Here is a 19,550-nt window from a genome sequence, read left to right on the forward strand (position 1 = left end):
GCTTCTCTTACACTGATGTTGGGGAAACCGAGCCCTTTGTAAAAACAGGCTCAGAAGCCCTAGCAGCTGGTTTGGCTCCGTGGATAGAGCGTTGGCCTGCGGACCAAAGGGTCCCGGGTTCGATTCCGGTCAAGGGCAGGTACCTCGGTTGCAGCCTTCTCCCTGGCCTGGGCTCTCTGGTCAGGGCTCATGTAGGAGGCAACCAATCGATGTGTTTCTCTCACATCGATTGTCTGTTTCTCCCTCTCCCTCTCCCTAAAAATCAGTGGAAATATATCCTCGGGTGAGGATGAACAACAACAAAAAATAAAATAAAAAATAAACAGGGTGGACCCTCTGGACACAAAGGCATCCTAACTGCAGTGCGTGTTGGTTTTATGGTACCGATTCCCCTTAAGTCTGTAACAGTTTATGTCAGAGTCACACCCAAACAGAACAGAACAAAACAAAACCAGCGACTCCCAGCATCAGTGTGACCATTTTATTAACAAAAGGAACCCATGGGGTTCAAACAAGAGTACAAAATACAATTTTCATTGTGTTTTTTTTTCCTGTGGGTAAAATTGCTACATTTTTAATAATAAAAATAAAAAAGCGGTCATCGTCAACTTATCAAAAACACAACCCCCAGCCTATTGAGTTTCTTATTGAAGAAAAAAAAAGTTCTACCCACAGAAGATTTTTTGTATGCCAAAAGTTTCACATTTTCAACTGCAAAATGTTTGCATCAGAAAGAAAATTCTAAGGCCATGGTTTCTTTGGAAACTAAACAAGGAGCTATGCAAGCAAATACAGCAGCTAGCTAACTTTTTCCCTTCATTGCCAAGTATTCTCTGTTCCCGTGTAGAATGAACTACACTCATACACTCTCGATATGGAAAGGAATGCTGTTTGTACCCACTGAAGGGCAGACATACTGATAGGAATGAAAAGGGCGAACCCCACTTGTGAGGTCTTCAGGGCTATGTCAGCTGTGCTTCCGTTTTTCTGGGTTCGCGTCATGATTCCTCCAACCAAGCGGAGAAAGCAACCCCGGGGGGAGAGGAAGTCGTGGCTTTTCGATCGGGAGCCAAACACTCAGACCTTCTCGTCCTCCTCCCAGTTCCACTTCATTCTTCACTGTGTCTGGGTGTCGTGGAGACGGACCAAGTCTGGACAAGGCGCGTGAACTAATTTAGAATTCAACCAGCAGCGGAAGGTGATCTCTTTAAAAGTAGAACCGAAACAGTTTCGACCCTGCTTAGACGCATATCCCTGTTTCACAGCGAACACCAAAACGAGCAGTCGGAAACCCAGGCAGGGACAATTTCAGGCCCACGCACGCATGTTCGTGTAACCGTCTTGCGTGGCGGTTTTTAAACAGTGGCTCCCACGGAAAGGCGTGTGTGTGAGGCTTCCGTGACCACGGAGAAGAGAGGGGTGAAAAAAAAAACATACATGTATCTAATGTCCGTAGAAAAATCCCTGATCAGGTGGCCGACTCATTTTTTAACTCAGAATTTAACCGGAGAGAATTTTTTTTTCTATTCCTCACCGAACACACTGATTGAAGGGTAAACGGTTCTGTTGAATGAAGCACCGGCTTTCTAGATCAAATCCTAGGACGTGGGGGAGACCCAAGGCCTCGACTGGTCCCAAATCTCCATCGCAGGAACCCCACCTCCCGTCCCCTCCTGTCCAAACTCGCTCCCAGTCCACAGAACCGACAGACGGGAGGACAGAGCACGGGACCCTGAGACCATGACTGCGAGGGCCCAGGGGGAGAGGGAAAACACTCCTCAGAATTTTAGCAGCGGCACTAGCCTGCTGGTCTCACTATCCTGAGGTTCAATGCTAATCAGATATTGCACCAAAACAATAAGCGAGATCACAGTTGAAACAGAATCGCTGAAGAACTGGACTAACGCGGTACAAGGCGGTGCCGGTCATCAGGAGCCACCAAGTCTTCCCGCCAGGAATGAAATCCACGCCTTTAAAAAAAAAATGGCATGTCTACCCTCTTTGACTCTGTATTTATTTTGAAATGCCCTTTGGTATATATGTTTATCCGCGAACTTCCCTCCAACGCTAACTGTATGGCCTCTTCCCTGGTGCGGTTTCAGATGCGGCGAAGACCCCACTGCAACGTGTAGACCCTCCAAAAACTTGTCAGACCGAGGTTTCAAACCAATCCGATCGCCCCTAGAGGTAGGTTAGGAAAGACCTTCTTTTCCTCTCTTTCTGGAATAGTTATCAAGGCCTTCTAAGGATGCAACGTCCCACCCTCCCCTTCTCTTCCTGACATGCTCCTATAAATAAGTCATGAGGGAAACCAAACACGTATCCTGTCCAGGTGCTTCAAGAGGGTAAAAACCCCAGCCTAACACAGACGGGTTTCCGGGTTGAAGTTCATCTTTCCCCTTGGAACTGAGGGGCCTGGGAGGGACGCTTGCTGCGTTGCATCCTACTCCACCGCCCACTTACAAACCCCGAACCAGCCCCGGGGGCGAGTGAACGCCCAATCACCTCCCAGGACCGCGACCTCAGGAAAAGTCTTTCCTGGACTTGAGTCCTAGGGGGTCGGGGAGGAATCAGGCAACCCCTAGCCTGCACATCCCTGCGCCGCCAACTTCTCCCAAATCAAGTGCCTTCCCAGCGCGCCCACATAGCCCGGAAGCTCAGCATCCCTTTGCTCCTCTCTGAGCTCCCTCGGGAGGCACGCTGCCCCGGTCACACACCTTCCAGGCCCCTTCGCTTACTGGGTCCCCAGCGGGACTCCCGTGACACGCTGCTGCGGCTTCCCAAGGTCGCCCACTCTTCCTCGGGGACACTCGGCCCTGCCATCAGCTCGGGCAACAGTCCCGTCGGGCCCTGTAAAGTTCACGTAGTTTTTAATTCCTTGGTGTCGACCTATTAATGTTCTTAAGCGAATCGTCCCTCCCTCCGTCCAGGAAAGGCGGCGGAGAGCGAGCCGGCGCTCTCTGGTGCGGGTCACAGTGATTTCTGAGGCGAGTTCAGAGGATGAAGGAGACAGGCTGGGTCTCCCCGATGCGACTGGGGTGCGGATCGACCTGCAAGAGAGAGAGCAGCCCGGTGACTACCTGACAGCGACTCCGGGACCTGTTTCTAAGGACGCGAGGGGGGCGACCACGAAGTCCCGGGAGGCACTTTCATGCTCCATGGTCCTCGGCCACGTCCCACGCGCTAACGGAGCACAAGGGAAGTCCTCCATTGGAGAAGGTGGCCGGTGACACGGTGGTCATCTGTCGTCACCGTAAACAAACACACGAACTTGTTTTAAATATGGATCCCCTACTACCTAGACCAGCGTTTCTCAACCTGTGGGTCGCGACCCCTTTGGGGGTCGAACGACCCTTTCACAGGGGTCGCCTAAGACCGTCGGAAAACACATCTATAATTACATATTGTTTTTGTGATTCATCGCTATGCTTCAATGATGTTCAATTTGTAACAATGAAAATACATCCTGCATATCAGATATTTACATGGCGATTCATAACAGGAGCAACATGACAGTGATGAAGTAGCAACGGAAATCATTTTATGGTTGGGGGTCACCACAACATGAGGAACTGTATGAAAGGGTCGCGGCATTAGGAAGGTTGAGAACCACTGACCTAGGCGTTAGCCACAGACCAAGGCTCATGCACAGAGAGCACAGCGCAGGTCGAACGGACCTGCTTTCGCTCTGTTTACCTCGGAATAAAGAGGTGGGGGCTGAAGCCGGAAGTCCTGGATGCAGGCGAAGGCGGGGCAACGGGCCTCTCCCTCCCAGCTGGGCGGCCGCAGGTAAGGAGCGCAGTGCCTGGAGACTTCTTCTTCTGACACCACGTCCGTGTAATCTGGGGGGGCTGAAGCGGAAAGGGGCGGGACTAAGACACCCCTGCAAAACCCAACTCCACGAGCCCCTCTGAACTCTTAGGGAAACAAGAAGTCTCTCTCAAGCTGATGATGAAGCAGTGGTGCCCTTCCCTCTGATCAGCAAGTTTTTATGCACATTGCACAAAAAGCATTTAGGAGAGTCTGCTTGGATGAAATGACTAGCATTGATGATACTCTATTCTTTTGAGGTGTGTATTATAGTCTAGGTTTTAAAAAAAAAAAAATCACTGAAATGTGGCTATAGCCTGGCCGGCGTGGCTCAGTGGTTGAGCGTCAACCTATGAACCAGGAGGTCACAGTTCAATTCCCCATCAAGACACATGCCTGGGCCCTAACCGGTTTGGCTCAGTGGATAGAGCGTTGGCCTGTGGACTGAAGGGTCCCAGGTTCGATTCCGGTCAAGGGCATGTACCTTGGTTGCGGGCACATCCCCAGTAGGGGGTGTGTAGGAGGCAGCTGGTCGATGTTTCTCTCTCATCGATGTTTCTAACTCTTTATCCCTCTCCCTTCCTCTCTGTAAAAAAAAAAATCAATAAAAATATATTAAAAAAAAAAAAAAGACACATGCCCGGGTTGTGGGCTCGATCCCCAATGTGGGGCGTGCAGGAGGCAGCCGATCCATGATTCTCTCTCATCATTGATGTTTCTCTCTCTCTCCCCCTCTCTCGTCCTCTCTGAAACCAATAAAAATATATTTGAAAACAAAAAAAGAACTGTGGCCACAGAAAATATATGACCCTGTACTTTCATGCTGACTCCCTTTCGTTGCTTTACTATTCTACACCAGAATCAGGAAACGTAGACTTTATTCCCGGGCAAGCTGAACTCTCAGTGGCTTCTTGTAAAACTGTCTGATGGGTTTAGTAAGAGGAAGAGAAAGCGTAGCTCTGGGGGCAGCAAGAATTCCCATCCGAGGCCTCACTCTGTTCCCCGTCCTGTGCTTAGGCACTTCGAGTGCAAAGCTTCATCCTGCGAGAACCGCAGGCCCTTTACCTTCGGGCTGTTCCGGCAGCGCCAGCGCCCACCAGCTCATGTCCACGCTGAACTGGCTGGCCATGCTGCAGTTCCTGCTGGCAAAGCCGTTGTACGGGACCGTCCCGATCACCAGGGGCAGCTCCAGCATCAGTTTTTTAGCACCAGGGATGTGAATATACACCTATTATGCCAAAAAGAAAAGAAGAAAAAGGAAATGAAAGAAACAGAAAGGCACCAACAACCCTAGCCTGTTTGGCTCAGTGGATAGAGCATCGACCTAGAGACTGAAGGGTCCTGAGTTCGATTCCGGTCAAGGGCACATGCCCGGGTTGCGGGCTCCATCCCCAGTAGGGGGCATGCAGGAGGCAGCCTATCAGTGTTTCTCCTCATTGGTGTTTCTCTCTCCCTCTTCCTTCCTCTTTGAAATCAATAAAAATATATTTTTTTAAAAAAGAAAAGGCACCAACAAAGTTAAACCTTACAGAAACAGCTGATTCATTTATTTTTTCATAGAAACAAATGCCTTTGTCGCCTGCCACTGCCCCACCATACAATTGTCCATTGTCCAGACCCAAAAAACGGAAGGACAGACCAGACCACAGGAGGAGTGCCCCACCTACTGCGAGCACTCAGGGACGGGGAACTGTGGCCTTAACACACTTCACTGCTAGTGAGCGTGGCTTACGTAATAACCATGGAAGAGGAAGTTCGTGTCCTTCAATACAACAAGCACCCGCCACGCACCTGAATTCTTTCGTGTCATTTAATTAAATCCCGTAGGGCAGTGGTTCTCAACCTTCCTCATGCCGCGACCCTTTCATACAGTTCCTCATGTGGTGGTGACCCCCAACCATAAAATTATTTTCGTTGCTACTGCATAACTGTCATTTTGCTACTGTTATGAATCGTCATGTAAATATCTGATATGCAGGATGTATTTTCATTATTACAAATTGAACATCATTAAAGCATAGTGATTAATCACAAAAACAATATGTAATTATCGATGTGTTTTCCGATGGTCTTAGGCGACCCCTGTGAAAGGGTCGTTCGACCCCCAAAGGGGTCGCGACCCACAGGTTGAGAACCGCTGCTGTAGGGGGATAGTTTTGCTTGTTGGGTCCACAGTTTGGTGCAGTGCTGCTGCCCTGAAATGCCAGTTCCCTAGGTATCAAGTGTGCACAGTCCCAGGACCACGGCGCCGGCACTGCTCCATTCGGCTGCTGGTTTTGCCGAGAGCTCTGCTTACCGCCAGGGAGTATTCCACTCTGATGATGCAGCAGTCCAGGATGGACGGCGGGAGGGGCGGGATTTTCAGCATCTTCCCGTTCCACGTGTCGGTGCTCCCAGAAGCGATGTGGTTTCCTCGCACGTTGGCGACCATGTGCCGGACGGTCTTCGTTTTCCCGCTGGCCATGTACGTCTGGGTTTGGAAAATAGCAGCTTTGGGGACGACCAGGCGGGAGGAACAGTTCTCTATTTCTGCGTAGATTGGAATAGCTTCTCCTAAAATGGAAAAAAAAACCACACAAAACCTTCAGAGACCTTGCAGGAAGTTCTCCCCGCGGTGGAGTAGAGCTGTTACCAAGGAAAGCTGGAAGATCCTCAACAAAACTCCAACAAGTTTTGAGAAGCCCTGATGGAAAACTTACTGTAAATCTGAGTCAGAGGAATGAAAATTCACTACAGGTTGTGGTGGACGCTGTTTTATTATTGCACTCGAGGACTGGTGCACGAATTCATGCACAGGTTGCGGGGGGGGGGGGGGATTGAGGGCGGGGCCAGCCGGGGAGGAGGGGCTGTGGGTGGTTGGCCAGCCATCCGTTCCCTGGTTGAACTCCTGATAGAACTCCCCATCAAGGGGACAATTTGCATATTAGCCTTGGATTATATAGGACTAGAGGCCCGGTGCATGAAATTTGTGCAAGAGTAGGCCTTCCTTCCCCCGGCTACCAGCACTGGCTTCCCTCTAGCACCCGGGACCTGGGCTTCCCTTGAAGCCCTAGCTTCGATGGAAGGTCCTCTGGTCTAATTAGCATATTACGCTTTTATTATTATAGATCATTCACTTTCTAATGTTGTGATATTAGGTTATCAGTTCTAAAGTGATGTAAATGACTAATATCTTTAAAAATTAAGATAAGACATACAAGTTAATGATTGAATGCCGTATTAAGTACAAAAGATCACTGGCAAGCTCAGTGCCCCCCAATTAAATCTGCCCCCCCCCCCCCCCCCCCCGCCCCAAGAACTGAGCCTTATTTAAGGACTGGATGGTCAGGCACGAATAAAACAATGCATGGTGGGCAAGTTTTCCATGCACATGTACGCCCACCATCCTACCTACCATCCCCCCTTCATTTCCGATAAGCCGGGACCCCGGGGTGGGGGCCAGATCCCTGGAACGGAATGGGGCCCTTCACATGGGAGCTCTGATATCAGCGGACAGTTAAGCTAGCCCGTGTTCTACATTCCAGTCCCGAGTGTTTGCATTCCCAGCGTGGAATCAGAATGCCCAGCAGTGCTTTCGTACAAGAGCTCTCCTCTGAGCAACACTGCTGTGGACATTCTTTCACATGAAAACAAGACACCAGTATTTACCCACTTTCCCTGGCGTAAGAGTAACGGGACTGAGGTCAGGAATATCTGGCATTTTTTTTGGAATCTACTTGTCCACTCAAAAATATTTAAATATCAGTTATTTACTTTTAAAAAATATATATTTTTATTGACTTCAGAGAGGAAGGGAGAAGGAGAGATAGAAAGAAACATCAATGATGAGAGAGAATCATTGACCGGCTGCCTCCTGCACTCCCCCTACTGGGGAATCGAGCCTGCAACCCAGGCATGTGCCCTGGACCGGGAATCGAACCGTGACCTCCTGGTTCATAGGTTGACGCTCAACACTGAGCCACGCCGGCCGGGCTACATATCAATTATTTACATTAAAAACAGCAATATTTATTATTCATGTTTTAAAATAGTGTATACTTCAGAAATGACAAAACACACTATGTAAAATTAGTGAATAAAATGAATGCATCTGCCTTTTGAACTTTCAAAACATCGTGCTTACCGTTACAATATCCCTTCCTTTCGATTTTGGCACTCAGCGAGACGGGGCCCGACGTGAAAAACCAGCAGCCAACCATTTTCTCTTGAGTTCTCAATACGGGGCTCTTGGAAATTCCAAATAATAAAACAGCTTTAATTACACCAGTCCAGGAAATTCACAAAACTTAGAAAATGATGTTATTCTTCCTGACGGAGTAGTAAAGGAATGTCTTCCAAAAGACAGATCAACCTCTCTGATCTCCCGTGACATTTTAGGTAGAATACTCACTGAAACAGGAAGCACTGAAAATCATTCCCTTTTTAGGAAAACTCAGGTGAATGTTCAGATTCACGTTAGTCATTATGTTTCCGGGAAATGCTATACCATCCCTTACAAAAGCAACCAGCACCTCTAGTCACCCCTGTTAACATGTGAGAACTACTATTTTATTTTAAGACTTTATACGGAGATCAGGTCAAAGGAGAAATGGCAGAAAAATCAATCATCATCATGTTCTATGTGTTTTTGCGTGGACACTGTGGGATAAGCCAACTGCCCTTTTTTCCTCCCCACTTCCTTCAAAATGCTTTGTTAGGCAGATATTTCCAGTGTTTTTAACATAGAATGGCTTGTGGTTTTGGTGTAATGGCAGGAAAACATACCCAGGGTTAAGGATCCAAATGGTTATGAACACACCACCGCCCTTTCCAGTCCACAAGTGGCCAAGGAAATGATACGAGACTCAAAAGGCTCGGGTTACAAGATGCTCAGATCACAAGTTCATTGTAAAGCCCAACGTTACAATGTTTTTCTTCTTTGTTTATAGAAAGAATAGTAGCCCTAGCCGGCTTGGCTCAGTGGAGCGTCAGCCTGCGGCCTGAAGGGTCCCAGGTTCGATTCCAGCCAAGGGCACATGCCTGGGTTGAGGGCTCCATTCCTGGTAGGGGGTGTGCAGGAGGCAGCTAGTCAATGATTCTCTCTCATCACTGATGTTTCTAACTCTCCCTTCCTCTCTGAAACCAATAAAAATATATTTTTTAAAAAGAAAGAATAATAAAGGATAATAGTATCTCTTTTTTTTGGCAAAAAAGAAAAGCTCTTTAAATCATTTGCCACAATGGCCCCATACACAGTTTATCTCCCAATTCGAATTAGTTTTTAAAAATACAAGACACGTAGCATTGTCAGTTTTCAAAGGTGTTAAGCCGGGGGTAAGCCATAGCCATAAACCGGATCGCTGGGTGCCGGTTCGTTTATGATTTGGGTCTCAAATGTGCAAACAGGGCATATCTGTTAATATTTTCACAATCTAAAGGTGAATATTAGAGTAAATTCTATTCCATTTTCATGCAAAAATAGAGTTAAACAACTCCTCTAACTCCTGGCTTTTTCCCTTATCTTTAAAAGCATTAGCTAAAAAAAAAAAAAGAAACCTCCCATATTAAAATAAGATCTTTGTGCCCAGTGTCATGATGAAAAGTTTGAATTACCCCAGTATGTTTTATGAAGTTAAAAAAAAAAATCATTCATATTGAAATGAAGAACCATTAGGTCCCAGCAGCTATCATGAAAGCACAAGGTATAATTTTATATGATTTTGATAATGTGGGTTTAGATAAAAGAACCTCGCTCATTAGCCCCCGTCTCGGCCATTCCCTTGTTACTTATGGCCCAATCTTTCTCCTCGGGCTGCGGTATTCCGGGTGGTTATTAGAAGTTCAATGCTGTCATGCGGCCAGATCTGTCAGAAGGAGATGATCAGTGAAAGGATCCCCACACAGCTGCATGCGCGTACTTCGTGTTAGAAAATGGCACGCGAGAGGGCCGGGTGCACAGCATAATGGCCCGGGCCTCAATCTCAGGCTGTGCATGATTAATACTCTTGCGTAATTGCTGCTCCCCAACCTGCTATTACGGGAGGGTGGAGCCCCATGCGTGTGGCGGCTCTGGGGGAAGTGACGGCTCTCCGGGTCCGCGTTATTATTATTAATAAGCCTTATGCGTGCGTCCCCGGCCTGCGTCACCGGTTGGCAGAAGCGGCCCATAGCGTTCACACACGCGATTTGTCATTTGCTCAACCTCGGAGCACAGGTGTAAGATGAATGCCTATGGGTACAGTGGTCGGCAAACTCATTAGTCAACAGAACCAAATATCAACAGTACAACGGTTGAAATTTCTTTTGAGAGCCAAATTTTTTAAACTGAAACTATATAGGTAGGTACATTGTTATGAACTTAATTAGGGTAACTCCTGAGACAGTGATGGCGAACGTTTTGAGCTCGGCGTGCCAGCATATTGAAAAACCCTAACTTAACTCTGGTGCCATGTCACATAGAAATTTTTTGATATTTGCAACCATAGTAAAACAAAGACTTCTATTTTTGATATTTATTTTGTATATTTAAATGCCATTTAACAAAGAAAAATCAACCAAAAAAATGAGTTTGCGTGTCGCCTCTGGCACGCGTGTCATAGGTTTGCCATCACGGTCCTAAGGCTTAGGAAGAGCCACACTCAAGGGGCCAAAGAGCCGCATGTGGCTCGCGAGCCGCAGTTTGCCGACCACGGGGTTACGAGATCGTATCGGGGAAAGGGACAGGGCAGACGAGCCTTAAACTGGCTCGGCGTGGATTCCACCACGAGAGGAAGGAGGAAGGGAGGGCAGGGGCGGGAAGGAAGGAGGAAGGACTTACGAGTAATGCGGGCGTGTTGACATCGATGTGACTGATCACCTGGAGTTCCCGCCTGACACTCTGCTCGGGAAGCTTGGGCCTCTCCAAGACGGCCCTCACGCAGTACTGAATGCCTCCGTACTTCCCGCTGAAGGACGTGACTAAGAGCCTGAGCGCAGCCAAAGAGGTGAATGTCTAAGCTTATTGCTCAGGTAACAACACCAGAACGGACTGGGCTGGAGGAGGTTAAGGTGGGGGGGGTGGGGGTGGGGGAGGACCTATGTAATACATTCAACAATAAAGATTTAAAACACACACACACACACACACACACACACACACACGCCAGGCAAAGCTCTTAGCATGTTGGTTTGGTTAAAAGAAAAATGAGTGAGAGCAGGGACGGGCCCAGGTGTGCCCGGGCGTGCCCGTGAGCCTGAGCCGGGGCGGGTCTGTCTGGGGGCTCTTCAGGATAAGCAAGCACACCCGAGAGCTGGAAGGGACTGTACCCTCACGCGTGGATGGACATGGGGCAGGGAAGAAAATTTTAAAAAGTTACCGTTGTCGCACTTACTCGGATGGAAGTTGAAAGCTAAATGGGAATTCGTGTTTTCCGGGCTGCAGTAGGAGGGTGCCTTCACCTAAGAAAGAGAAGACATTTGATTTTGACGAAGGTTAGGACTCGGTCAAGAAGTATCACCACCTAAATCAGAAGTTTTTTTAAAAAGGAGGTTTCCCTGGCTGTAATAGCTGGTGTACGCCAGAGAGTTCACTGAATGGAGATTGCGAGAATTAAAATTTGAGTCAGTTTGTACCAAGTTTCACCACGTATATAGCTTCTGTCTTCAAATAGACAATTACACAAGTACCCAGCAGAAAGTGAGAGCCCAGTGCTCCCATATGCATAAACGTGTGCACACACACGTACATGTGTATCCATAAACATTTGTACACACACATATATGTATATACATAAATGTGTACACACTTATGTGTATGTACATAAACATTTGTATACACCAGCGGTTCTCAACCTGTGGGTAGCGACCCCTTTGGGGGTCGAACGACCCTTTCACAGGGGTCACCTAAGACCATTGGAAAACACATATATAATTACATATTGTTTTTGTGATTAATCACTATGCTTTAATTATGTTCAATTTGTAACAATGAAAATACATCCTGCATATCAGATATTTACATGACGATTCATAACAGTAGCAACATGACAGTTATGCAGTAGCAAAGAAAATAATTTTATGGTTGGGGGTCAACACAACATGAGGAACTGTATTAAAGGGCCGTGGCATTAGGAAGGTTGAGAACCACTAGTAAACACACATATGTGTATATACATAAACGTATATACACACTTATGTGTATATACATAAACATTTGTATACACACATGTATACACATAAACATATGTACACACACTTATGTGTATGTACATAAACATTTGTATGCACTTATATGTTTATACATAAACGTGTACACACACTTATGTGTATATGCACAAACATTTGGATACATACATGTATGCATATACATAAACATGTGTACACACTTATGCGTATGTACATAAACATTTGGATACACACATATATATTTATATGTAAACACGTGTACACACACTTATATATGTATATACATAAACATTTGTATGGATACCACCCACTCTTATACTAGCGTGGGTAGACTAACATCAGTACACTATTATGCTAACATCAGACACCAATATTAAATCTGACTGAAAACGAACTAATCAAAAAATACATCCATCTATTTTGGGTATATCACAAAAGTCAGGCTGTGTACTCCTTGGGCAGAGGTGGGAAAAGAGGTGAAAAATTAACTTCGACTGTTATGCATATTGAGTATAATACTGCACAGCCAACAGGACCGGTTATTAAGCGAGAACCCCGTATCGATTATAATGCAGGTCTGCCGATGAGTGGGTGTTTGGGGGTTAGCTTGGGATATAGACAGGGGCTTTGCCTCGCACGGCCATGACCCTTCCTCCTGCTCGGGGTCAGCCAGCTCCATTTGATTTCACACCGAGGCTTAGCCCTGTTGTGGGAAGGCCGAGATGCAAGGTGTGGACGGACCGCGCCAGGCCGCAGGCCCCGTGGGCGCTTGGATGAACGCGCAGACAGCACCTGTGTCGTTCAGGTCCAAGGCCAGCTCCACGCTGGCAGTGCTGGTCGGGGGCCCTCCAGAGAACCTTGTAAACGTTCCCTTCTTCCCACGCTCACAGGTTCAAGTTTACAGTGAAATTCCCTCCGGGGTGGGGTGACTACGACGAAGAAAGGGCCGCAGAGACTGAGAACGCTCTCTCTGCTTGATACGACTGCGTCCGTTCACGTAAAGCAGTTAGAAGGCAGAAGTCACCAGTGAGACGGCATCGTTTTTCCCTGGAGTCCTCAGACCGTAGACAGCTCGGTTAACATTTCAACCTTGTACTTTTGGGAAACAGGAACACCGTCTTGGCCCATTGTCTCTTGAATCTGTCCCCAGTTTTCAATGCGTGATACACTGGTTTTGGGGGAAGTCAACAAAAGGTTTGCCACTTAAGGTCATTCAACTAAACCCACAGGCTAAAGGGACAGGTCATGGGGATGTGAGCCATGGTAAGTGACAGTGGGAGACGGAGCAGTGTGCCCAGCTGTGCCCGTGACCCTGAGCAACGAAGCCACCCCACTCACTGCGCAGCCAGCAAGGGAAGGCTCAGAGCAGGCCCAATGCTCCGGCGAGCTGGGCTAGAGTTCTAATTTGTAACCACTAGGTTACTGAATATGACAACTTTAATATATATATTAAATAATAATATATATAATATAATATATAATATATATTATATATTAAATAATAATATATGTATACATAATAATATATATTATTGATTTCAAAGAGGAAGGGAGAGGGAGAGAGATAGAAACATCAATGATGAGAGAGAATCAATGATTGGCTGCCTCCTGCACGCCCCCTACTGGGGATCGAGCCTGCAACCCCGAGTGCACCCTTGACCAGAATTGAACCCGGGACCCTCCAGTCCACAGGCCGATGCTCTATTCACTGAACCAAACCAGCCAGGGCTGAATATGACAACTTAATGTACTATAAAATGTTTAAAATGGTGGGTTTCATTTGAGGTCAAAATTGATAGTGCTCAGATGTCAGGCAGTTCGCTATAAGGATGAACAACTTGAATCCTCAAACAGGGGCTTGGGAGGAAGGGAAGCTGGACACCTGTACCCAAGCAGTGACCACGGAGTGCTGGAGCTTGAGGGGCCGGGGATGGGCACCCTGGGGACCACACCCATCGCATGTTGGGGTTGGCATGGAGATGAGTGGGAGGGGGCTCAGATGAAGGGAACAGTAGGAAGCAGGGCATGGTAGACGTGTGGGGGACAGTGGTCCAGGGTTTCAAAAGAGGGTAAGAGGGAGCTGAAGTTCTCTTTTCAAGACAAAACTAACCAACGTAGGAACTGTCAGTGGTTAGAACTTCGGCCTGCAGACTGAAAGGTCCTGGGTTCGATTCCGGTCAAGGGCACATGCCCAGGTTGCGGGCTCGGTCCCCAGTAGGGGGCGTGCAGGAGGCAGCTGGTCAATGATTCTCTCTCCTCATTGATGTTTTTCTTTCCCTTTCCCTTCCTCTTGGAAACTGATAAAAGTATATATATATGTATATTTTAAAAAGGAATCTTTAAAAGAGACACATAATCACCTCAAAACATAAACAGGAAAAACAATTGAAGTTGATAAATGTGTGGGTGACAGTATTTGGACTCCAATATTTGTTTTCGTCCTCTTTCTCTTTCTCTTTCTCATTTGTTTAGAATTAAAAACTTTCCCAGGCTGACTCATGCGTCCTTTCCCATATGTCACGGGGAGATGTTCCATTTGCTAATGGTCTTACAGCCAGAGCCCATAACTCAGGCACTGCTGAGCTGTGGGAGCTAGAAGCCCTTTCCAGAGTTTAGAGGGGGGCTCAGGAAGGATGAGGGGTGCACATAAGGTCACCCTGCCGGTGGGTGACCAAGAACTGAAACCATCTCTCTGGCCCGTCTTGTCTCTCTACCACAATTTCGCAATAAAATTCTGAAGAAAATCAGTCACCATGAAAATAAGTATTTGGGTCAGATGAGCAATGCCCAAGAATGAGCTGAGGAGTTTTTCGGAAAATAGATCCCACAGCCACCCTTCCCCAAAATCTCAATATTTCTGTAAATCTGTTCGGGTGATTTCAATCCATTATGTGTTGGAATTCAGTGACCCTGAGGATCTGTGACCATGTAAAGTTGCTGACTTCTTCCGAGCTTCTTCTAGAAACGGGAGTGATCTCTCTTTATTTCTGTATGAAAGCAACTAAAACTATGTTTGTTTGTTTTTTAAGTAGAACATATTTTTGCCAATGTTTGTTAGGATGCATTCTGAAAACAAGCGAGTCAGGTTGTTTAGATTTGGACATTCCATTCCATTGGAGTGAAAACACAAAATTTGACTTGTAAATCATAATGTTATTGGTTAGCCCAGGTTTTAGCAAAGTATTGTTTTTGCTGGTTTTTTTTTTTTTTTTTTTTCTGCTAGGTAGGTCTAATTGCTGTTAATCTTACATCTATTGACTCAGTCGTCATGGGACTAGAGACAGAGTTCAAAGTCCTGGACAAAAACAACTTACTTCTCTCTCCACGGCCCTGTCAGCCATCCTGAGAATCTGTGGTCTCTTACCTTTGGGGGAGGCAGGTGGGAGCTGACTGCCCCCGGAAACCATATTCATGGTGAAAGGGCACAAAGGCAGGTAACAGCTGTCACCTAGCACACTGCTCTTGGTCATCCAAAGGACAGCTTCGGCCCTGGCCCATTTGGCTCAGTGGGTAGAGCGTCGGCCTGCTGACTGAAGGGTCCCGGGTTTGATTCCCGGTCAAGGGCACAAGCCCGGGTTGTGGGCTCGATCCTTAGTAGGGGGCGTGCAGGAGGCAGCAGATCCATGATTCTCTCTCATCATTGATGTTTCTCTCTCCCTCGCCCTTCCTCTCTGAAATGAATAAAAATAAATTTAAAAATAAACAAACAAAAACATAAAACAAAAGAGGGCTTTGGTTCCAAATATGTTTTTCCTCACTACAATTTTGGGGACCTCTCCATTCTGACACACCTGAGGATTCACCTGTGGGTGGTCCACTTTTCCATAGTAGGACCAGGCAAAACTGCACATTCTATTGATTTTGTATAAGACATAGCAAGAGTCAAGCAAAGATACAATGCATCTTACTTTTAGGGAGGGAGAGAGGGGGACTTGTACCATTATTTAATAGCTAAAAGCTGAAGCTGATGAGGCAGGGGAAAAAAAGTAAGATAGCTTCTACCAACTAAAAGAAGACTAAGACGCAATGTTCCTAGTCATTTCATGATTGAAGGAAATCAGTGTTTGCACGTAATGCTAGTCACTAGATGGTTCTCAACCTTCCGAATGCCGCGACCCTTTATTATAGTTCCTCATGTTTTGGTGACCCCCAATTTCATTGTTACCAATTGAACATAATTAAAGCATAGTGATTAATCACAAAAACAATATGTAATTATATATGTGTTTTCCCATGGTCTTAGGCGACTCCTGTGAAAGGGTCGTTTGATCCCCAAAGGGGTCGCGACCCACAGGTTGAGAACCGATGATAGTGGGTTCCCACATGGAGACTTCTGGAAAAGCCTAGACTATTAAACTGGACTTTCACAAGAGTGGAAAAGAAGGGTGATCTTTCCTCCAGCTAATTTTTTAAAATTATACTTTTATTGATTTCAGAGAGGAAGGGAAAGGGGAGAGAGAGAGAGAAACATCAATGATGAGAGAGAATCATGGATCGGCTGCCTCCTGCACGCCCCCTACTGGGGATCCAGCCCACAACCCACGCATGTGCCCTTGATGGGAATGGAACCCGGGACCCTTCAGCCCGCAGGCTGACGCTCTATCCACTGAGCCACACCAGCTAGGGCCCTCCTGAGAATCTTACCATGTCCATACCCTACTGTCTCTAAAGGGGTGGGGTGGACGGCGTGAAAAGGAAACAAAAGAAGCAAAAATAATAAAGAGAAAGAATGAAAGGCTGAGGCAGAACTCTCCAGTGACCCGCGCTCCCCAGAGAGGGACACCAAGGATGAAGGCCAAGAAACACTTTTCTTTGAACTATCACCACCCCGCCAGACAGGTTTGGCCAATTCACCACGAACCAGCATCCAGATTCGGGGCTGGAAGAAGGGGAGACCCATAAAACACGGGGCGTCAGAGGGCATGGCGCCGCACAGCCTCTGGTTGCGCCCTCCCTCCCCCAGGCCTGCAGGGGACACAAGAGCTGCAGTCCCAGATGCTGGGTTCTGACCGCGCATCCCAGGTTTCCATGACAACTGGCTCACGCCCAGAGCGGTCCTAGAAGGTCTGGGATGCCAGGTGGGGGGATGCACCCCCTGCGCGCGGGATCTCCCCGGTGCTGTGAGGTTGCGGGGTGCGGGCATTGTTACCTGCGCATGACCGGCGACGGGGACCCCACCCCCCGGAGCCTGCCGCCGCCCACCGGGCAGGTGGGCATCTCCTGGCGCGCCCCCTCCTCCCAAGCATCCCTGCTGGCACCCGGACCTCGGGGCTGTGTCCCCTCGCTCACCAGCTGGAGCCTCGCGCAGGTTCAGCCGCACGTTCAGGTATTCCACCTCCGAGGCGGAGGCCGGGGCTGCGGAGCCGGCGCTCGGGCCCCAGGCGGCAGTGGCGCGGCCGAGGGCCTCCAGGCGCAGCGCGCTCAGGGCCACGGGCTCGGCCGCCTCCAGCAGCACGTGCCCCGCCACCGTCTCGCCGCTCGCATAGCAGCCCTTGTGCTCGTCCTGGAACACCAGACCCAGGCTCTTGATGCGACCCTCGGAGCCCAGGGCCGCTGCCGACCCCGCTTCCCCGCCCATCTCGCCGAACAGATCGGCAGCGCCCGGGATCCGGGGTCGGGAGCAGAGCGGCGCCGCTGTCACGGGCGCCAGCCGCACACGGAGGGCCGCAGTGGCCGCGGTGCGATGCCCCGTGGAGGACCTGGCGCGCCGTGGGGCCTGTCGCTTTAACAAACCCCGCTGGGACTGGAGACCGGGCCGGGACAGCCCGCCCCCGGCGCGCGCCCATAGGCCGGCGGCGAACCCCGCCTGGTGTCGATTGGTTGGAAGTGGCTACTGAGTCATTTCATTGGCGCCCCACACGGTTCGCTGGCGCAGGTAGGCAGTGCGTGATCGGCCCGTAGTGACCTATCGGAATACGCAGCTGTGCACGTGCACAGGCCGCTTATTGGCTGGGGCGAGGCACAGCCCAGGGGCACTGACCAATAGGGAGGTGGTGCGCCCATGTGGACAGAGAGTGAGAAACAATATTCGGGAGGGAGGGGGCGGGACCCGGAATCCCGGGGCTTGGGGCTTGTCAGCGTTCCTATGGTTACGGGCGGGGGCGGGGTTTCTGGCAGCATGGGGAGCGTTTTTTGCTGGAGTCACTGGGTTCCTACTGGAAGGAGAAGTTGTGGCAGAACTGGCTGCGGTTATGATGACTTCTGCAGTTTTCGAGAGCGCATTGATGTCCTGGAAAAGTGGAACTCAGTAACATTTCCTTATGAGAGTTGGGAACTTTCATGGGCAAGTTGGCATGGAGTCGCCTCCAGGTTCCCGAGCCCCGCTTCTCTGCAGATTCAGAATTCGCCCTCTTTCCTAGGGTGGGAATGGAGCCCTGGCTCCCAGCCTGGCACCGCTGGAACCAGTTCTGCTTCTGGGCTTGCAGCCTCTCTATGATGGAATGGCTGGATGGGTCATTCTTCCTGCTGGCAATAAGGTCAGGTCATGAATCACAGGTTGTTTCTAAACCAGCCACCCCAGTTTCTGCTCCACCCGAAAGCATTCCGTGACTTCGGTATTGTAGGCCCCAAAGCATGTCCAGTGGTTTTGATGACTTGCCCACACCCAGAGCTCGTTCCCGCTGTCCTTGCTTCTCTTGTTTTCCTTTCTCTTCCATTCCTTATCCGTTCCATCTGGCATAGCCACCACTATCTGGCATCATTATCTAACCCCTTTAAACGCGTCCCTTACAAAAATTCCAAGTCAGTGAGCTGATGATGATTGCTTAACCTCATATTGAGATTTACGACCTTGCCTGATATAGCTACTTCTTTTCTTTTCTTTTTAAAAAATTTTTTTCTTTTTCTTTTTTTCTTTTTATTTATTTATTTTTAAATATATTTTATTGATTTTCTACACAGAGAGGAAGGGAGAGGGACAGAGAGTCAGAAACATCGATGAGAGAGAAACATCAATCAGCTGCGTCCTGCACACCCCCTACTGGGGACGTGCCTGAAACCAAGATACATGCCCTTGACCGGAATCGAACCTGGGACCCTTCAGTCCGCAGGCTGATGCTCTATCCACTGAGCCAAACCAGTTAGGGTTCTTTTCTTACTTTTCTTTTTTCTTTTCTTTCCTTTTCTCTTCTTTCCTTTTCTCTTTTCTTTTCTTTTTTTCTCCCAAACTAAGGGTTGCTCTACTGTTCTCTCTGAGTTTAGATGATTAATGTGAGACTTTACTAAGATTTCACAAGTTCCAGGTTTTCTTATCTCCTCTTCAAGAAAGTGGAACAGGTCGGACAACCAGTCCTGCGTAAAGTTCAGAAATAGCTGTTCTTCTAGACTAGCCTCTAACATGCGCTTACTCTGCCTCTTACCAAGGGACCTGAGGTATTTATTTGCAGATTGTCCATCACCCCCACTTGAAACGCAGAAATTTTTCTCAGCATTGGTGTTCCCTCTGGATCAGATGGAGAGTCTTAAAATTCGTCCTCTACCCCTACCCCAAATTTCTGTTCCATTTTCCTCAACTGGCTTTCACTCAACACTCCGTCTCCACGTGGCTGGGACCGTCTTAGCTCCAGTTACATACGGACAATCTAATGAGCCAAAAGCCT

At 48.2% G+C, this 19,550-nt stretch overlaps 1 protein-coding gene and 1 long non-coding RNA gene across 2 annotated transcripts in view; one reads left to right on the forward strand and one right to left on the reverse strand.

The window, feature by feature from the left end:
- The window catches only part of LOC138998445 (uncharacterized), a 269,512-nt gene that overhangs the window by 145,598 nt on the left and 104,364 nt on the right, over positions 1 to 19,550 (forward strand). The gene's annotated exons all lie outside the window — the stretch shown is intronic.
- ARRDC4 (arrestin domain containing 4) lies at positions 468 to 17,660 on the reverse strand. Its single transcript, XM_070400426.1, has 8 exons — positions 17,242 to 17,660; positions 11,160 to 11,226; positions 10,607 to 10,754; positions 7,934 to 8,036; positions 6,107 to 6,363; positions 4,876 to 5,038; positions 3,697 to 3,851; positions 468 to 3,050 (listed from the first exon to the last, which is right to left on the reverse strand). The coding sequence occupies exons 1-8, from the start codon at positions 17,528 to 17,530 to the stop codon at positions 2,994 to 2,996; spliced, it is 1,239 nt and encodes a 412-aa protein (XP_070256527.1). The 5' UTR covers positions 17,531 to 17,660; the 3' UTR covers positions 468 to 2,993.

This window comes from Myotis yumanensis, unplaced genomic scaffold (genome assembly GCF_028538775.1).
Source record: "Myotis yumanensis isolate MYYU_CA2020_CCGP unplaced genomic scaffold, mMyoYum1.0.hap1 SCAF_20, whole genome shotgun sequence".
NCBI classification, from domain to species: domain Eukaryota; kingdom Metazoa; phylum Chordata; class Mammalia; order Chiroptera; family Vespertilionidae; genus Myotis; species Myotis yumanensis.